This window comes from Ranitomeya imitator, chromosome 1 (genome assembly GCF_032444005.1).
Source record: "Ranitomeya imitator isolate aRanImi1 chromosome 1, aRanImi1.pri, whole genome shotgun sequence".
In the NCBI taxonomy this organism is placed as follows: domain Eukaryota; kingdom Metazoa; phylum Chordata; class Amphibia; order Anura; family Dendrobatidae; genus Ranitomeya; species Ranitomeya imitator.
The window spans coordinates 32,223,851-32,244,764 of NC_091282.1; the positions used below are offsets into that span (position 1 = coordinate 32,223,851).

The window sequence follows — 20,914 nt, forward strand, 5'->3', positions numbered from 1 at the left end:
AACAACTCAGCAGCAGGACTGCTACCTCAGCCTTTGTGCAAGGAGGAGTAGGAGGATGTGGGATCTTAGTGTTCCCTTTATTTTTGGAGCAGTGTGTACTGTATGATCACGCATTAGTTTATGCCCAAAGTTTGCAGAATTGGTGAATTACTGATTTATTTTTATTTATTTTTTAACGCATCATAGAAAACCAGCTTCCAGCTAGAAAAAAAAAGTGTCTAAACTTACCATAATATCTATTAAAACAGGCCCAAACAAACTTATAATTCTGTGTCACTTTGTTCACGACAGATCCGAGACAGCTCACACAATGCTGCACCACCTAGAACAAAAAAAAAAAAGTGAAATACCCAAGCCTTTTACAACCCATTGATTGCCATAAGAATTACATCTGATTGCTTTATTTTGACAAAGGCTGTCAGTTTGTGCATTAGCCAAAGCAAATATGACATATTAACACCCAAAATCTCAGCACGTGATTTCCAGAAACGTACAGTCATGCCGTATTTGATGATTAGCTTCATGAGATCCTCCTCTATGGTAGCGAGGAAGGTTTCGCTCGGATGCTCCATCAGAGGCACAACCAGCTCCAGGATTTTAGCTACGTTGCATATTACCATGAAATCATTCTGAGTCTGAAAATAGAATGAAGACTAGGTTTTAATCACCAGATCCTAATGAATGCTTGTATAATTGCTTAAAATGAAAGTTTGTTTTTTCTTTTTTTTTTTTTTTACTTACGCTACATTTTGTAGTGAGGTACGGCTGCATGGTCATGGCATGTTTTACCATCAACTGAGGCCTGATTTTACTAAATAGGAACAGAGTGGTGATGCAAGCCACCAGGCGCCCAGAGTTCACTCCTTTATTGTCCGAATCTTAAAAAAAAAGAAAAAGAATAAATCACAAAAAAAAAACAAAAAAAAAACTACTAAATAAGAAAAAATAAAATAGCAAAAAAGCTCCTTGACTGTCTATATACCTGCCATGGACTCCTCATACTTGAGGATATGCTCCACCAGGTTGTCCACCAACTGCGTGCAGGCTTTCTTCACAGGTTTGTACGAGGTATCTTCTTCAGCTTTTAACAGCTGGGAGTAACAAAAAATTACGTCAAAATTTTTCATCTTTAACAAGTAAATTTCTTTTGAAGATCTGAACGGTTTCTTATGCTCACATTTTGTAGTAGTTGTTCAAACCAGTCGTATCCTGTGTCTCGGCAAGCAGCGACCTAAAGGAAAAAACCCAAACATAGACCAGGTTAATCAAGGCGACATTTCCTTCTAGTGATGTAATGTCCTTACTCGGCTTATCAGAAGCGCTTACCACGTCTGTTATATTCAGAATTTTTCGGGTCATGGCAGCTTTATCATTTTGGGGGGTTGGTGTGAACCAGAGTTTCTGGAATGTCTCATTCACCAGTTTCTAGTAAAGAAAAGTAAGGCAATCATTTGGACCTTGTGTAGACAGAGATGCCGCTGGCCGATTTATTCTACCAGTAAATTACTTTGTTTTCCTACTTTCAAAACTTTGCTCTTGCAATACTACAGAGTCGCTTTGGGACACGCAGCCACAACATATATTGCCCCTTATTTCTAAGAAAAATATTTTAAAAGCGATATTTCCTATGTTATAAAGTGATAGCAAGCTGCTAGGATATCGTATAACTTTCTGAATGGTTGGGGTATTCAGCTGTATAGCAAAAAGCTTGTAAGCACTGAAAGAGGTTGTCCACTACTTTTACATTGATGGCCTATCGTTAGGATAAGGTCATCCATGTCTGATAGGCAGGGGGTCCGACACCCGGCACCCTGCCGTTCAGCTGTTATCAGCATCAACAGCCGCCGGAAGTACTAACTTGTGTCTACTTGTAGTGGCCGGAGCTTGGTACTGCTTATCAGTCTCCTTTTCAAATCAATAGGAGGCGGATGTGTCGTACCCTGCAGCAGCCACAAGTAGATGGCCTACTACGCAAGTAGGTACTTCTGGCCGGCAGCCGCTGACCTCGCTAACAGCTGATCCACGGGGGTGTCAGACCCCGGCCGATTATACATGGATGACCTATCCTAAGGACAGGCCTTCAATGTAAAAGTAGTGGACAGCCTCTTGCATTCAATGTAAAGGTAGTGGACAGCCTCTAGAACGCTCTTTTCTAGGAAACTGGCCACTTTCCGTGAGCAGCAAACACAGACCAGACAAGCAGAAGCTGAAAGGTTTGTTTTCACAAGCACTTTGCAATTTCACATATTTATAATCATGAGAAAATCACTTAACATTGTTAAAAAAAAAAAAAAAAAACTGGAGCCCGTGAAGCATTTCCATAAAAAATCCTGAATGGTCAAGATCAAACTAACTTTCATTTAGAAGCTCAGAAATGTGGCGGCGAGTAATGAGAGTTGGGCGTCTGTGTTACCTTAATGCCTTCCTCATCGTTCACTCTGCGGATCATCTTGACGCACATCTCCGTGATTTTTGGAAAGGTTGGTTGCTCCAAGCAGATGTCTCGTAAGATCTTTATCACCCGCTTCCTTACACTTATACCAGTGTCCTGCATGGAAAAATGACATGGATTTTATTAGTGAGAATATTGTGGATGTGGAAGATGACATAGCAGATCTTTGCCTTGTAATTAGATATATATTTGTTGTCTAAGAGGTTTTTTATTTTAACTATTTTAGGACAGTTCTAGACAAGCAGGTGAAGAGTGAGGATTTTCCATGTACTTGGGATAGACTTACCAGTATCCTCTCTACCAGCATTTCATAATACTGCTCAGCGAGTTGAGGTCTGCAGAGCACAAAACGTCCCAGTAACTCCACGGCTGCTTCTCGCACGCTGGTGGAATTGTCCATCAGCCTCCCGTGAACTCCTCGCTGCATATCCAGCTGGAAGAGGAGGAAGGGGGGAAAAAAAATAAAATTACCAATGATGTAATTCAAAAAAGAAATATAAAAAAAAGATAAATAATGCAAAAAGAAAATTGGAAAAAATAAATCTGCATAAAGACTCAAAATCTTACCCTTGCAAGGATGCTTGGATCTACAGCTACAACTTCAGACAAACACTTCATGGCTTTCGTTCGGACAGCAATTGCATTCTCCCCTAGTACCCGCAGAATCTGGAAGAAAAAAAATAAATAAATAATCCATCGATGAGCAAAGAGACAATGGAGAGAGTGCAGCCATAGTTTTGCCATTACTTCATGTTTACCTGGGTCAAATAAATATCAAAACTCTGGGCAAACGGCCTCATAGAGGCCAAGTATCGCACAATCAGACAAGCATCGTCGTAGTCAACTATGTCAGAACTGGACCTGCGGGGAGAAGATTGCAAAATGGTTATGGCCGACCCCCAAAAATAAAAACCTGACAAAGAGCTGTGTTTCTTTTTGCGGCTTACTTCAAAGTGCTAAACTGCGATGGAGCCGTTTTAATGATGCTGCGGAGAAACTTTTTGCGCTTTTCTGCACGCCGCATGATGTCACCCGTGGACTCCACCTCTTTCGCGTGGTGCACGCCATCAGAGTCCTCGTCCTTTTGGGATTTCATGGCTTTTTCAGTCTCCATTGTAGTGTCACGGAACCATTGAGCTATATAAAACTTTCGAGAAAACTGAGGCAGAGGAGACAGCAGGGGGTTTATTACGGCTCCTGTATATCCCAGCTTCATCTGCACAAGTTACAGAACGGACCGTGAAGGTGAACTTACCACTAGAGAAGGGTCCGTCTCCGTGTTCTCCTCGAGGTAATCTAGTAGGGCCTTCTGGAGCTGCTGAATCTCATCTTCACCTTTTGGGGCCTGTAAGAATAACACATTCATTATATAAATCATAGCCGTGAGATTGCATTTAAAGGGAACCTGTCACCTGAAGGAGGACATAGAATGAACTTCAATCGAATATTGCGGCCAGCATGCAGCCAGCGGGTAAGGAAAGGGTGAATCAAACACCCGAAAACTCCGCCCATATGACCGAAAACCGGTCCCGCCAAATTCAGGTGACAGGTTCCCTTTAATTTCAGAGTAGCTACAAATACACATTTCACCACTAGAGGGCGATATTTTAAAGCCTCTGGTGCTTTCCTAAACAACATTTAGAGTTAGTGCCCCTGCACAGATGGGCGATTACACTCTGATCAGTGGGGGTCCTACAGCGGGGGACTCGCTCCGGCCCAAAGAACAGTGTTCAGCTTCCTCCACCAATCTAACAATTAATGGAGCTGTGGAGCGCATGAGAGCGCGGCCAACACTTCATTCTCACAAAACAGAAACTCTCACAAGAGATGATCAGTACCAGTGCTGCACCGGGGCAAGTTACAGCCAGCAGGCCGCTGGGTCACACTGCACCCATATCAGCACCGCTGGGTCACACTGCACCCATATCAGCACCGCTGGGTCACACTGCACCCATATCAGCACCGCTGGGTCACAGGCACACACTGCACCCAAATCAGCACCGCTGGGTCACACTGCACCCATATCAGCACCGCTGGGTCACACTGCACCCATATCAGCACGGCTGGGTCACACTGCACCCATATCAGCACGGCTGGGTCACACTGCACCCATATCAGCACGGCTGGGTCACACTGCACCCATATCAGCACCGCTGGGTCACACTGCACCCATATCAGCACCGCTGGGTCACACTGCACCCATATCAGCACCGCTGGGTCACACTGCACCCATATCAGCACCGCTGGGTCACAGGCACACACTGCACCCAAATCAGCACCGCTGGGTCACAGGCACACACTGCACTCATATCAGCACCGCTGGGTCACACTGCACCCAAATCAGCACAGCTGGGTCACAGGCACACACTGCACCCAAATCAGCACCGCTGGGTCACAGGCACACACTGCACTCATATCAGCACCGCTGAGTCACACTGCATCCATATCAGCACCGCTGGGTCACACTGCACCCAAATCAGCACAGCTGGGTCACAGGCACACACTGCACCCAAATCAGCACCGCTGGATCACCGGCACACACTGCACCCAAATCAGCACCGCTGGATCACCGGCACACACTGCACCCAAATCAGCAGTCCTAGGTCACCGGCACACACTGCACCCATATCAGCACCGCTGGGTCACAGGGACACACTGCACCCAAATCAGCTCCGCTGGGTCACAGGCACACACTGCACCCAAATCAGCAGTCCTGGGTCACCGGCACACACTGCACCCAAATCAGCTCCGCTGGGTCACCGGCACACACTGCACCCATATCAGCACCGCTGGGTCACCGGCACACACTGCACCCAAATCAGCTCCGCTGGGTCACAGGCACACACTGCACCCAAATCAGCAGTCCTGGGTCACCGGCACACACTGCACCCAAATCAGCACCGCTGGATCACCGGCACACACTGCACCCAAATCAGCACCGCTGGATCACCGGCACACACTGCACCCATATCAGCAGCGCTAGGTCACAGGCATACACTGCACCCAAATCAGCACCGCTGGATCACCCGCACACACTACACCCAAATCAGCACCGCTGGATCACCGGCACACACTGCATCCAAATCAGCAGTCCTGGGTCACCGGCACACATTGCACCCATATCAGCACCGCTGGGTCACAGGCATACACTGCACCCATATCAGCAGCACTAGGTCACAGGCACACACTGCATCCAAATCAGCAGTCCTGGGTCACCGGCACACACTGCACCCAAATCAGCTCCGCTGGGTCACCGGCACACACTGCACCCAAATCAGCACCGCTGGATCACCGGCACACACTGCACCCAAATCAGCTCCGCTGGGTCACCGGCACACACTGCACCCAAATCAGCACCGCTGGATCACCGGCACACACTGCACCCAAATCAGCAGTCCTGGGTCACCGGCACACACTGCATCCAAATCAGCTCCGCTGGGTCACCGGCACACACTGCACCCAAATCAGCTCCGCTGGGTCACAGGCACACACTGCACCCAAATCAGCAGTCCTGGGTCACCGGCACACACTGCACCCAAATCAGCACCGCTGGATCACCGGCACACACTGCACCCAAATCAGCACCGCTGGATCACCGGCACACACTGCACCCATATCAGCAGCGCTAGGTCACAGGCATACACTGCACCCAAATCAGCACCGCTGGATCACCCGCACACACTACACCCAAATCAGCACCGCTGGATCACCGGCACACACTGCATCCAAATCAGCAGTCCTGGGTCACCGGCACACATTGCACCCATATCAGCACCGCTGGGTCACAGGCATACACTGCACCCATATCAGCAGCACTAGGTCACAGGCACACACTGCATCCAAATCAGCAGTCCTGGGTCACCGGCACACACTGCACCCAAATCAGCTCCGCTGGGTCACCGGCACACACTGCACCCAAATCAGCACCGCTGGATCACCGGCACACACTGCATCCAAATCAGCAGTCCTGGGTCACCGGCACACACTGCACCCATATCAGCACCGCTGGGTCACAGGCACACACTGCACCCATATCGGCACCGCTGGGTCACAGGCACACACTGCACCCATATCGGCACCGCTGGGTCACAGGCACACACTGCACCCAAATCAGCACCGCTGGGTCACAGGCACACACTGCACCCAAATCAGCACCGCTGGGTCACAGGCACACACTGCACCCAAATCAGCACCGCTGGGTCACAGGCACACACTGCACCCATATCGGCACCGCTGGGTCACAGGCACACACTGCACCCAAATCAGCACCGCTGGGTCACCGGCACACACTGCACCCATATCAGCACCGCTGGGTCACAGGCACACACTGCACCCAAATCAGCACCGCTGGGTCACAGGCACACACTGCACCCATATCGGCACCGCTGGGTCACAGGCACACACTGCACCCATATCAGCACCGCTAGGTCACAGGCACACACTGCACCCATATCGGCACCGCTGGGTCACAGGCACACACTGCACCCATATCGGCACCGCTGGGTCACAGGCACACACTGCACCGAAATCAGCAGTCCTGGGTCACAGGCACACACTGCACCGAAATCAGCAGTCCTGGGTCACAGGCATACACTGCACCCATATCAGCAGCGCTGGGTCACACACTGTGGTTGTACAGAAAGGTTTCAATGCTCCTTAAATACAAATTTTACCCACAAAAATGTCATTTGCTGAAATGCAGCCCCAAACTTGCAGGACCCTCCACTGGGCATCACTGCTTCTGCAGACCCTCATTATTGTCCCAATCTCCAGCCCTTCGGTGAGCCATCTGCTTCTCTTAAAGCCAAATATTTCAGTTTTCTGTCCAGAGCACCTGCTGCCTTTTTTTTTTTTTTGCACCCTGGTGTTCCTAGGTTTACGGGTCACTTAGCCTTGATTCCACATGGAAGGTCTGGTTTTTGGTTTAATTTCTTCTCCAAATAGTAGATGGATGTAGCTGGTTTCACTAGTTTCAGCCAGTTAGTAGCTGATGGCACTGCTGGGCATATTCCAACTTCCCAGGAAACTATGCATGGTGGATCATCTGCTGCACTAAGTTTCTTAGGCCGACCGCTTTGTCTATGGTCCTGAACGTCGCCCATTTCTATGTATTATTAATGCTGAGAAATACAGTCATATACTTGCCCATCATCACTGCCCATCTGATTGTCTCCAAATGTATTCTGTAGCAACCCCACATCATCCTGTCTTTTCTTTCACTAATGATAAACTTTTTCTGCTCCTGCCTAAAACTTTTGCACAGTATTGAATGTTCTATCGATATATCTTAGGCCCAACTTTTACCTGCTTTAGTATTCGGTCTATCGACCCTTGGTCCATCTTGCTGCTGACTGCGTCCTTTCTGAGTCGCGCAGCTACAGTACCCAAGTAGTCCAACGAAGCCACACGCAGCGCCATCTCTGTAGACTTGTTACTGAACTGATGAACCTGCGACGAGCGATGACATCTTTAGAAATTATGTGACTCGGCCAACAGCAGATGACTTTGAATGTTGACATAATTCAGCAATTTATTCGGTATCAATGAAAGAGACCTACCAAAAGACGACCGAGCAAACTCAGCAAGAGCTCAGCGGCCGGCCACTCGGGCTTATTTACAGTAGAAAGGAGGTCCTGGACAAAGTTTTCGAACAGCGGCCTGTAGTCCTCCTCCCCCTGCTTACTCCCGCACCTACGAGAAAGAACGGCTCATTATAATACATGCAAATTAGCGACAGACTTGTACATCACATTCTTCTGGTGGGAGATAAAATAAAGCCACCTTCATACTCACTTTTTCAGAAAAATGGATAGAAAATTCTGTGCAGTCCGCATGGCAGTTTCATATGAGTTGGTGATAAACACATCTTGGTCGATCTGGAATGGAAAAAAACCCCCAAAAAACAGATTGATGGGAATAGGAGAAATCAGAGAAATTGCATATACATATATATACATACACCCCCCCCCCCCCCCAGAAAACAAGTTTTGGTAGGATCCAAGATGCCCTACCTTCTTGTTTGACTCCTCTTCTGCATGCTCTCTATCAGACGGCAGGTGCACCACGCACTGTATGAGCTGCAGGACCAGCGCCGTCACCATTTGGATGTACATGGCTTCCCCGTCGTCATCGCTGCTGTTTAACCTACAGATGTAAATCGATCATATATCAGCAGATGATTAGGCAAAACTGCAAATAAAGGAACTTAATTTACAGAAATCCCCACAACGGTAAAAAAAAAAAAAAAATCAGGAGTACCTAAAATTCCTTAGGCTTCTTTTACTTGTTGGCAGTCTTGCAAGAGAGGTGAACAGCTCCTCCAAGATCAGCTGTCTGTGTTTTTCGTACCTGGAAAATACCTGTGAGAAATGCAAAATATAAAGTTAGCTAGACCTCCACAGACATGGGGGGATAAGGATCTGACAGGTGGGGTTCTGCTAGAGCCCATCTGCCACGACAAAGGAGGGTCTCTGCACCGCACAGTATCTGTAGCACCGGGAGGAAGACTTCTTTAATGGGCCTTGCACTGTAAAATGAAATACCATTTTGTCTGGTTACCCCATTTTAAGCTATAAGTGAAGTTGCCATGCTCGGAAAGTCCTATATTCGCTAAAGCCATCACCAAAAAAACCCCAAAACAAACCACAGCTTCTTACCGCAGTGACCAGCTTGATGGCACACAGTTGCAGCTCGCTGACGTTCTCCACGAAGAACGGCGTAATCCCCATTGATGACACCTGTGGGAAGAATATAATGAGTACACAAATAATACAATGACTAGACAGCTTGCTAAACGGCTCTGCAAAATATGTACATGACCAGAATACGGCCTTTACCTGCAGGATGGTTGTGTCCGTCAGCAGCTGTATCTCTAGGAGTTCGGACAGACTGGCCACAATGTCGCACACCTTGTTGTACAGCATAACAATCACCCTCTGCTTGTGGGTTGAACATTTTGCACGTTTGGCTCTTGAGCTCATCAGTCCCCCTGCAATAAAAAAAAAAAAAAAAAAGAACATTCATTGTAAATAAACTAGCAAACTTTTCTAAAAAAAAAAAAAAAAAATGACAAAAGAAATTGCTAAAACAAGTCATTTTTTGCAAAAATATATATATATTTATATTTAGAAAGAAATGGATAAACTCCCAAGAAAACATGCAACATGGTATTATGACAGAAATAAGGCAGTGTATCCATATATAACACGGCTGTATCATGTAGCATACATGGCTATGCAGCAAATATCACTACTCGCCGTCTCACCTCCGTGTGGATCGACCCTATAGACCGGATCGTACTGCGGGTAAAGTGTGTTTTGTAAATGGAATTTAGTGTACTGAAGGATGCGCTCGATGACGTCCTCGATGTAGACCGCCTTGGGCATGCTGGGGGATGTCATAATGTTGATCGCTGTCAGGCAGGCGTCGGCAGATTTGGTAACTCGCTCCATGATCAGATCTCGCCACAACTTTTCCTCATCCTCTGTATCGTTCTAGAGAAGAAGAAGAAAAAGGGGGCCAAAGTCAAACACTTTAAATTTAGGAAAGCGTAGCTGTGTAGTATCACCGCACTGGAGGATATTCAGGACTGACATGGATTGCTTTACTCCTCAGATAGGTCATCCATGTGTGCCCGCAAGGGCAGCTAAAACGACCACTTACATGATTCAGCATGGTTGAAAGTTTGGCGCCATCCTGGATGTTCTTCTCCAGAATCCCAAGTATCTTGACCATTTTTTCTGAAGAAATCTGAAAATAAAAAAATATATATATATATATATAATGACATCATGCCAAGAGAGGCCTGAAAGACAGTGTGTATACATGAGGACACCTTCTTACTTTATTCATGATGCCCATTGCCTTTATTTTTGCCGACTCGCTGCCAAGCTCATTGAGTTGGTGTTTACCCAACAGGAGGTCAGCAGGGATCTCTTCATCGTCACCTATGAGAAATAAATTGTACTTTTAGGCGCTGCTGGGCAGAACTGTGCACTATCTCTGCAGCATCGGACATAGACTGACACTAGAGATGGCTGAATTCAGTGATATCGGCAGTTCCAGATCAGCGCTGCGCTCCATGTGCAGGACACCGTCCACCTCTGATAGATCGCAGAGGTGGCTGGTAGCCTACACAATGAGAACTACAACATTAATAAACATCCACCCGTTATTGAGAACAGAGTGGATTTTTTTTTTTTTTTTAAGAGCTAAATTGTCTTTTTTATTCTACAAAAACTTTGCAATTCTATTTATTTTATGATGACAAAACTCCTTTAATTAAACATTATAGAGTAAGGCTAATAATCGTGCCAGTCAGGTCTGCAAAAATTACCAAAACTGCTAAAATCCATATCTTCTAAATTTTCCAATATCGTTTCTACCGCCGCTGAAAACCTCTTAAATGTGGAGGAATCCATCATTTCTGCAAAAGAAAATACAAAGGGCAAATTATTTGCAAAAATATTCAATACAGGGGGGGAATCTAAAATATACGTAGTCAATTATACTAATTGCGAATATGTCTCACCTTCTGGTGTAAGCTTGGGCTCGTACGCTTTCCTTTTCTTCTGACGTTCTTTCTTCTTCATTCTTCGAGCAACTGGGGAAAAAAATAAAATAAAAATCTGGATGATGAGCATTATGGTCCACTGTGTCATGCAGGCCAAATTTAAGGCATATTGCAATCAAGAGGGGGACAGGTTTGGGTAAAAATTCCCAACATTTCCTTGCCTTCACTGAGGCTTGGTGGTGGAGAATCCTCCATCTCGGAGTCTTCAGGACTGCGATCTCTGTACCGGCTGCTCCGTCTGTTATCGTTCCCGCTCCGCCTGTGATCCCCTGAACTTCGACGCTCCCTTTCTTCGAATTTCCACTCCTGATCACCCTTATCCTTTTTGTTTCGTTTTTTAGAAGCTGAAAGAGATTTAATATTTTATAGAACGTTGTTTAAAGTTATATAAAAAAAAGTTTTTAAGACGACATCAGAGATTACAGCCCCTTACGCTCAAAGTCGTCTTCGCTTTCGTTGTCCTCGTCGGAGCTGATCTCGGCGTATTTGGGCTTCTCGTTGACCGTGCTCCGCTTCCGTTTATTCATTTTTACACGTTCACAGATTGGCATGGACGACTCGATTTCTGCCACCAGTTCTGGGGGGAGCTCTTTCAGAACAGATTGGTCAATGCCCCCTGCATGAAACATAGAAAATATACCTTAGTTATCATCTAAATTATTACTGGGTGCAGAAGGAGCAGCCATTTTCCTCAGACTCCCTGCCATGAAAGGAGCATAGGTGCGCAAGAGTGACCGCCGAATCACTGAAAAGAAGGGAAAAAAATCCTAAGGGTATGTGCACACGTTCAGGATTTCTTGCAGAAATTTCCTGACAAAAACCGGACATTTCTGCCAGAAATCCACATGCGGGTTTTTGTTTTTTTCGTGTTTTTTCCCAATGCATTAAATAGCGAGAAAAACGCGAAAAATCCACAAAATTAATGAACATGCTGCTTTTTTTTTTTTTTTTTTTTACCGCGATGCGTTTCTTCTGGGGGGGGGGGGGGAGACGACGCATCATGTGCACAAAGATTGCGGAATGCATTCTAAATGATAGGATGCATATGTATGCGTTTTTATCGCAAAAAAACGCGAAAATTCCTGAACGTGTGTACATACCCTCAGGGACATGTTTGTGTGATTCAGTGTCAATGCCGCTGTCTACTGCTCCACCCTACTGCTATGTACCCGACCACCTCCACAGGCAAAAGATGATGCACAAACGAGACCACCAAATTATTAAAATGGACCGTGAGACCCCGCACTCACGCATTTACCACCTCTCCTGTGGATGTGAGATATTTTATATATATCTATATCTATATATCTATATATATCTATATATATATATATATATATGTGTGTGTGTGTGTGTGTGTGTGTGTGTGTGTATATGTATGTGTGTATATATATATATATATATATATATATATATATATATATATAGATAGATATATCTATATATATATATATATACACACACACGCACAGATATACATATATATACATACACACACAGGATTTCTTTGTCACACTCCATAGTAGTTTGTGACATTAATCTCTGTCCGATATGCTTATTTGTATGAACTTGGGCGCACCCTTTAGGTTGCTCTGTATATGTGAGCAATGCCCTATTGGAAAGGAACAAAAATTAGATATACGAGGCGGAATAAAAAGGCGCCAGATATCTGGAACCAAATTTTGGATTTAAAAAGGTGAGAGAAAAAATGGCCACTTTTGATCTGGTAATGTTTTAGAGGGTTTTCAAGTTGTCTTGTAATGCTGCTTAAGACGTTTGATGTAGTCAAGAGTCGTGTCTAGCTTTGATGCGGCCCGGCGTGCAAGCCCGCACATGATTTAGGCTACTTTCACACTAGCGTCGGATTCGGCCCGTCGCATTGCGTCGGGCCGAGATTCCGACGCTCGCGTTTGTTGTGCCGCACAACGGGTGCAGCGGATGCATTTATCCGGCGCATCCGCTGCCCCATTGTGAGGTGCGAGGAGGTGGGGGCGGAAAAAGCGGTCCGTCGGCTGCAAAAAACGTTACATTTAACGTTTTTTGCTCCTGGCGGTCCGCCACAACTGTCGCAAGACAGTTGCGACGTGTGTCAATACGTCGGTAATGTAACTCTATGGGGCAAAAACGCATCCTGCAAACAACTTTGAAGGATGCGTTTTTTCCCCTAAACGACGCATTGCGACGTATTTAAAAAAAAAACCCGCCAGTGTGAAAGTAGCCCTAATCAACTGATGGGTTGCCCTGACAGCTGGGAGGTCTGCTGAAGACCCCCATGCCCGTCATTACGATCCTCCTTTGAAAGCCACCCTGTAAGCTGACGTTCGTAGGAGATTGTGATTTTCACTATACAGAGCAGTGCTGATGTACTGCTATGTATTATACAAGATTGCAGCTTTAAGTCCCCTAAGGGGACCATTAGATCGTTACTGCACCTCGGCTCCTATTGAGGTGAATATGATCTGAGCTGCGGCCCCAGAGAATGACCACTACAAACAATACAGAGATAATGGTAGCGGACCACCTGGCATGGAGGTATCGGGTCCATCATAAGACTTCCTAGCTATAAAGGAGACTGAAACTGTGGGAAGAGTCTGATTTTGGTTATCTATTTGTCAGTGGGCATAGAGTCATGTGATTGACAAACTAGGGGGTATGGGTGGTGAAGAAGGGAGCTGGATTATACTCAGTTAAAGTTAAAGGGAGAGTGTAATGGCTGCTGGGAAGGAGGGAGGAAGGGTAAGCGGCATATTTTAAGTGTATGCAGGTTTCTTGCGTGTGTAAATAATTCTACGTTAAAATACTTTGAGACACGTTATTTTTCAAAATGTCTGAAATCCTGTTATGTACAGTGGTGGGAGGAGGGTTGGGAAGGTAACGCCAAACGGAGTGTTCGCTATGGGCGATGATGCCCCACTCTTGGAGAGAGGTGGAATGGTTAGATGTGAGGGGGGATGGGTGGGAGGGGGAGTTGGGAGGGGGGGGGGAGGGTAGTTAGACAGCTTGTGCTCAAAAATGATGATACTTTTAGTAAAGATGAGTCAAGTGATGGGGACCCGTTTTAAAATTTTGAGCTGGAATGTGAGAGGCCTAGGGGAGAAATCTAGACGTGCAGCGTGTTTGCAATATGCAAGAGACCAACGGGCCTCAATGATTTGCTTGCTGGAGACGCATTTGGTAAGGGAGAAGGTGGATGTTCTGAATAGACGGTGGATTCAGAAGGGATATCACTCTACCTTCTCCACGTATGCAAGAGGAGTCTCAATCTTGGTTCCAGCGGGAGTTCAGTATGAGGAGGTGAAGGTATATGTGGATGTGGAGGGGCAGTATGTACTAATACGGTGTATATTGTATGGAGTGATGCTGTGTGTTGCCGCGATGTATATTCCGCCTCCCTACTCTAGCAGGAAAATTAGAGAAGCAATGGAGCGAGTGGAAAGATGGGGGCCGGCACCGTTAATAATTATCGGGGATCTAAATAACATCTGTGATGACTACTGGGACAAAAATAAAAATACTCAGAATAGGTCGGAGGGACACATAACAACATTTGGCACCTATATACAGGAGATAGGTATGATTGATCTTTGGAGGGTCAGACATATTGGAGAGAGAGGGTACTCATGTTATTCACCGGCGCATGCCACGCTCTGTAGGATTGATATGGCTCTGGGTAACAGGATTTTGGACACACTGGTTGGGGAGGTGAGATATCTGCCAAGGGCCTTGTCGGACCATAGTCCAATTGAAGTAGAGGTTAGATTGGAGGGGGCTCGCTCGCTAAGTGGGAGAGAATGGAAGATTCATCCTAATTGGTTACAGAGTATTGAGTTGGAAAGTATAGGACGGGAGGTGGCGGAATTCTCTCTCTTAAATGATGGAAGTACTGATGCTCTTACAATCTGGGATGCAATGAAATAGAGAATTACAGAAGGCTAGCACTCGACAGTTCTGAAGGTGACGGTGCAAATGAACGGAACCCGTGGTCCTCTCAATCATAGAACGTAAAATCACTGCACTCGTACGATGAAGAGATTCAATTCATGTGGATGCTTTTATTAAGTAAATGTTCAGGTGAGGCGATAAGTACAAAACGTTTCGGCCAGCCCGTGGCCTTGATCACTAAATCGCTGAAATAAATAGAGCGAAAAAAATACTAAATACCTATTCTCAGGACAAAGACAAGATTACATATACATATATACATATATACAGTTCAGAAAACATGCCAATGCTTGTGTTTGAGGAAATAGAAGCCATTTTAGGCTTGACCTAAACATCATTAACAAGGAACCAAAAGGCAAAGGAACAAGAGAGATACAGTACATAATTGGATATAGTAGAGACGGTATGAAAAGATGGTTCAGCGTACCCTAAGGTAGTGGATTCTTCCCTTGTAAGCGCAGATGTTGCTGCTGGGGTGTTCAGCCAAGAGGAAAAAAAGGGGGTTAACAACCTGAAAAGGGTAATGGGAGAGATGAGCGAGGGTGCTTTTATGACCTCAGGTATAGTTATAGGTAGGTATAGTGTGGCCACCATAGGGTGTATGTACTTCACCTTAGTATTAATAATGTTGTGGTTGCCGTGATGAAGGGCAGACTGGTAAATTTCAACGGCTGTATGGGTAGACATGGGTAGATATAGATATATTAGATATTCTGGTGTGTAAAATGAATCAATAAATGATAGAAGGTTACAAGTACATAACTACCTCTGTGCTTTAAGGGACCAGCCTGAGTACAAGTAGGATACCTTGGGAAAGTACAACCAATGATGTAAGGAAATTCGTATGGCTTAGAGGTACAGGTGCTGTAGTTGCCGTGGTATAGGGCAGACAAGTCTACGTACCATATGCTGTATTGACAGATAAAATAACATAAAGCTCTCAGCGTGTAGGTAGAAAAAAGGTTATTCGGGGTATGTTTTACAAATCTATATATACATACATATATGTATAGCTACCTGTGCGCTATAGGAGACCAACCAGAGCAACGCTCGAATATCTTAGAGGAGTTCACCCAGTATTGTGGGAAGATTTGTGTAACTGTGAAGAAGGGCAGTAGGGAGTACGTAAGTCTCTAAGATGCTATTATTAACATGTATGCAGCAGAGAGAAGGAAGAAAAAACTACCTGCTGGGTTGTGGAGCCAGTCAAAGCCAGTGTATAATGTACTAAGCCACCGGAGTAGGGGACCCAATGTCACTAGAAAGAGGAAGGAGTCATGAATATGGCGCTTGGCTAGTGTTTATATAGCATAGGAAACTTATCTGTAAATGGTTGCTCACATCCGTCCTCGGGAGTCCGTGGAGACAGGTAGCCAGGACCAGCGTTGGTGGTCAAGTGAGAAGAGCAGACACTAACCGTGTCACTGCATGGGGTAGCGCTTGTCTAAAGGAGCCCAAAAGGCTCCTATTTATGGTCCCGGGTGAAGATGCGTCCGGGACCAGTGTAGGGACGCCGGCGCATGCGCAATGGCGATTCTGGCCGCTCGCGCGTGCGCAGTGGAAGCAGAACGCATCAGTCTGCCACAGAATGGCTGGGCCTGCGCAGTATATGCAAGCCCAGGCCAGTCGATGACCGAATGGAAGGAGCGCTTGTCCTGTAAGGACAGAAGAGAAAGGGGCAGCGCCGTAGGCGCTGTAGATAGAACGCTACTGTGAGAGGACATAGGTGCTAGTGCGGTGCCTTGTATGTGGACACTTATTAGAAAATGCTGTAGAGATGTGGGGGAGCGCTATGATGAGATAGATTAAGCGCTGTGTATTGAAGCATATTTCATGAGGATACATAATGGGCAGTATAACACGGTCACATAATTAAACATACAAATGCATGGTAGGAGTCCAAACTTAAATGAAATAAATGAAATAAAAGAAATGAACCCATGAAAGAAAAAGGAAAAGAATGAAAAGAATGAAATGAATGAAATAAATAAGAATGGATGAACTAAATGGAAATAAATAAAACTAATGGATACTTCAATGAATGAAGTAATGAAAAAATGAAAAAATAATAATGAAAATGAAATGAAAAATAAACTAAAAAATAAAAAATAAAAATTGATAAAAAGAATTGAAAAAATAATAGAAAAAATAAAAATAAAACTGGGTATTAATAAACTGGCTATGGAGGAACACAATCTTACCGTCTCTATTGTGCCGAAAGGTGAGGCTACTAGTGCAGATGATTAAGTCTAGAGAAAATAAATGAATATATTAAGTCATATTAACCAGTCTATCTCTCGGTTCAATCCCCTAGGGTGAAGGCTATCAAGGGTATAGATCCAGAACGTTTCTCGCTGTTTTAGTAATCGAACATGGTTTCCTCCCCTTCTTGGGCGAGGTACTCTTTCTATAATCTGAAACCTAAGTTGTGACACATTGTGTCTTGCCTCCTTGAAATGCAGTGGTAATGGTAACCAGGTTTTTTCGCATCTAATGGTGGATTTGTGGCTAGATATTCTATCTTTAATGGCCTGAGTCGTTTCTCCCACATATAGTAATCCGCATGGGCACTTGATGATGTAGACCACATAGTTTGTGTCACAAGTGTAGTGTTCCTTAATGGGATATGACTTCCCGGTCCGTGGGTGGACCACCTCATTGCCTTTAATAACGTTAAAGGCAAATAACGTTATTAAAGGCAATGAGGTGGTCCACCCACGGACCGGGAAGTCATATCCCATTAAGGAACACTACACTTGTGACACAAACTATGTGGTCTACATCATCAAGTGCCCATGCGGATTACTATATGTGGGAGAAACGACTCAGGCCATTAAAGATAGAATATCTAGCCACAAATCCACCATTAGATGCGAAAAAACCTGGTTACCATTACCACTGCATTTCAAGGAGGCAAGACACAATGTGTCACAACTTAGGTTTCAGATTATAGAAAGAGTACCTCGCCCAAGAAGGGGAGGAAACCATGTTCGATTACTAAAACAGCGAGAAACGTTCTGGATCTATACCCTTGATAGCCTTCACCCTAGGGGATTGAACCGAGAGATAGACTGGTTAATATGACTTAATATATTCATTTATTTTCTCTAGACTTAATCATCTGCACTAGTAGCCTCACCTTTCGGCACAATAGAGACGGTAAGATTGTGTTCCTCCATAGCCAGTTTATTAATACCCAGTTTTATTTTTATTTTTTCTATTATTTTTTCAATTCTTTTTATCAATTTTTATTTTTTATTTTTTAGTTTATTTTTCATTTCATTTTCATTATTATTTTTTCATTTTTTCATTACTTCATTCATTGAAGTATCCATTAGTTTTATTTATTTCCATTTAGTTCATCCATTCTTATTTATTTCATTCATTTCATTCTTTTCATTCTTTTCCTTTTTCTTTCATGGGTTCATTTCTTTTATTTCATTTATTTCATTTAAGTTTGGACTCCTACCATGCATTTGTATGTTTAATTATGTGACCGTGTTATACTGCCCATTATGTATCCTCATGAAATATGCTTCAATACACAGCGCTTAATCTATCTCATCATAGCGCTCCCCCACATCTCTACAGCATTTTCTAATAAGTGTCCACATACAAGGCACCGCACTAGCACCTATGTCCTCTCACAGTAGCGTTCTATCTACAGCGCCTACGGCGCTGCCCCTTTCTCTTCTGTCCTTACAGGACAAGCGCTCCTTCCATTCGGTCATCGACTGGCCTGGGCTTGCATATACTGCGCAGGCCCAGCCATTCTGTGGCAGACTGATGCGTTCTGCTTCCACTGCGCACGCGCGAGCGGCCAGAATCGCCATTGCGCATGCGCCGGCGTCCCTACACTGGTCCCGGACGCATCTTCACCCGGGACCATAAATAGGAGCCTTTTGGGCTCCTTTAGACAAGCGCTACCCCATGCAGTGACACGGTTAGTGTCTGCTCTTCTCACTTGACCACCAACGCTGGTCCTGGCTACCTGTCTCCACGGACTCCCGAGGACGGATGTGAGCAACCATTTACAGATAAGTTTCCTATGCTATATAAACACTAGCCAAGCGCCATATTCATGACTCCTTCCTCTTTCTAGTGACATTGGGTCCCCTACTCCGGTGGCTTAGTACATTATACACTGGCTTTGACTGGCTCCACAACCCAGCAGGTAGTTTTTTCTTCCTTCTCTCTGCTGCATACATGTTAATAATAGCATCTTAGAGACTTACGTACTCCCTACTGCCCTTCTTCACAGTTACACAAATCTTCCCACAATACTGGGTGAACTCCTCTAAGATATTCGAGCGTTGCTCTGGTTGGTCTCCTATAGCGCACAGGTAGCTATACATATATGTATGTATATATAGATTTGTAAAACATACCCCGAATAACCTTTTTTCTACCTACACGCTGAGAGCTTTATGTTATTTTATCTGTCAATACAGCATATGGTACGTAGACTTGTCTGCCCTATACCACGGCAACTACAGCACCTGTACCTCTAAGCCATACGAATTTCCTTACATCATTGGTTGTACTTTCCCAAGGTATCCTACTTGTACTCAGGCTGGTCCCTTAAAGCACAGAGGTAGTTATGTACTTGTAACCTTCTATCATTTATTGATTCATTTTACACACCAGAATATCTAATATATCTATATCTACCCATGTCTACCCATACAGCCGTTGAAATTTACCAGTCTGCCCTTCATCACGGCAACCACAACATTATTAATACTAAGGTGAAGTACATACACCCTATGGTGGCCACACTATACCTACCTATAACTATACCTGAGGTCATAAAAGCACCCTCGCTCATCTCTCCCATTACCCTTTTCAGGTTGTTAACCCCCTTTTTTTCCTCTTGGCTGAACACCCCAGCAGCAACATCTGCGCTTACAAGGGAAGAATCCACTACCTTAGGGTACGCTGAACCATCTTTTCATACCGTCTCTACTATATCCAATTATGTACTGTATCTCTCTTGTTCCTTTGCCTTTTGGTTCCTTGTTAATGATGTTTAGGTCAAGCCTAAAATGGCTTCTATTTCCTCAAACACAAGCATTGGCATGTTTTCTGAACTGTATATATGTATATATGTATATGTAATCTTGTCTTTGTCCTGAGAATAGGTATTTAGTATTTTTTTCGCTCTATTTGTTTCAGCGATTTAGTGATCAAGGCCACGGGCTGGCCGAAACGTTTTGTACTTATCGCCTCACCTGAACATTTACTTAATAAAAGCATCCACATGAATTGAATCTCTTCATCGTACGAGTGCAGTGATTTTACGTTCTATGGGATGCAATGAAGGCGTATCTGAGGGGACTACTGTTTAGGGACATTAGTAGGTGTAAGCGGAGGACGAGAGAGGCAGAAAAAGCGGCAGTTGAGGAGTTGAAGGAAGCAGAAGACGGGATGGCTACGCTGGGAACCCCTGAGGCAGAGAGAAGGATGAAAAACGCACAAAATTATTTGGAAAAAATTCTGTTAGGCAAAGCTGAGAGGAAACGGGATTTCCAAAGGGTATTGTTTTATCAGGAGGGAGAAACAGTGGGACATATGCTGTCGGTAGTGGCTGCTGCTCAGAGAGGTTCTTCATATATACACTCTTTGGACTCTGCAAGTGGAGGTAGAATAACGGAAACACCTGAAATCTTGAGGGCCTTCGCGGACTTCTATGCAGATTTGTATTCCTCTCGGATTGGTGATTCGGTCGAGGACACTCTGACTTTCTTGGAAGGTCTGGATCTGCCGAGACTGAGTGAGGCAGATGGGGAGAGCCTTGAGGCCCCTATCACTGAGGAGGAATTGAGTCGGGCATTGATGTCCATGGCTAATGGGAAGGCGCCTGGGGTCGATGGGCTACCCGCTGAGATCTATAAAGGGTTGGCAGAAGTGTTGATTCCTAGATTAAAAATGGTACTGGAGGAAGCTAG

At 44.9% G+C, this 20,914-nt stretch overlaps 1 protein-coding gene across 5 annotated transcripts in view; it reads right to left on the reverse strand.

Moving 5' to 3' along the window:
- NIPBL (NIPBL cohesin loading factor) overlaps positions 1-20,914 on the reverse strand; it is a 160,944-nt gene that overhangs the window by 17,387 nt on the left and 122,643 nt on the right. For all 5 annotated transcript variants that reach the window (XM_069745944.1, XM_069745943.1, XM_069745947.1 and 2 more), the window contains exons 11-36: positions 11,458-11,640; positions 11,186-11,368; positions 10,983-11,054; positions 10,788-10,877; positions 10,295-10,398; positions 10,115-10,201; positions 9,717-9,945; positions 9,289-9,440; positions 9,109-9,189; positions 8,711-8,811; positions 8,464-8,596; positions 8,246-8,328; positions 8,011-8,143; positions 7,757-7,900; positions 3,708-3,797; positions 3,400-3,611; positions 3,211-3,313; positions 3,020-3,118; positions 2,739-2,885; positions 2,414-2,548; positions 1,327-1,425; positions 1,178-1,231; positions 983-1,091; positions 742-878; positions 495-635; positions 229-322 (exon numbers count right to left, since the gene is read on the reverse strand). In XM_069745944.1, coding sequence (XP_069602045.1) covers positions 229-322; positions 495-635; positions 742-878; positions 983-1,091; positions 1,178-1,231; positions 1,327-1,425; positions 2,414-2,548; positions 2,739-2,885; positions 3,020-3,118; positions 3,211-3,313; positions 3,400-3,611; positions 3,708-3,797; positions 7,757-7,900; positions 8,011-8,143; positions 8,246-8,328; positions 8,464-8,596; positions 8,711-8,811; positions 9,109-9,189; positions 9,289-9,440; positions 9,717-9,945; positions 10,115-10,201; positions 10,295-10,398; positions 10,788-10,877; positions 10,983-11,054; positions 11,186-11,368; positions 11,458-11,640 — 3,195 coding nt within the window. The remainder of the gene's footprint in view (positions 1-228; positions 323-494; positions 636-741; positions 879-982; positions 1,092-1,177; positions 1,232-1,326; positions 1,426-2,413; positions 2,549-2,738; positions 2,886-3,019; positions 3,119-3,210; positions 3,314-3,399; positions 3,612-3,707; positions 3,798-7,756; positions 7,901-8,010; positions 8,144-8,245; positions 8,329-8,463; positions 8,597-8,710; positions 8,812-9,108; positions 9,190-9,288; positions 9,441-9,716; positions 9,946-10,114; positions 10,202-10,294; positions 10,399-10,787; positions 10,878-10,982; positions 11,055-11,185; positions 11,369-11,457; positions 11,641-20,914) is intronic.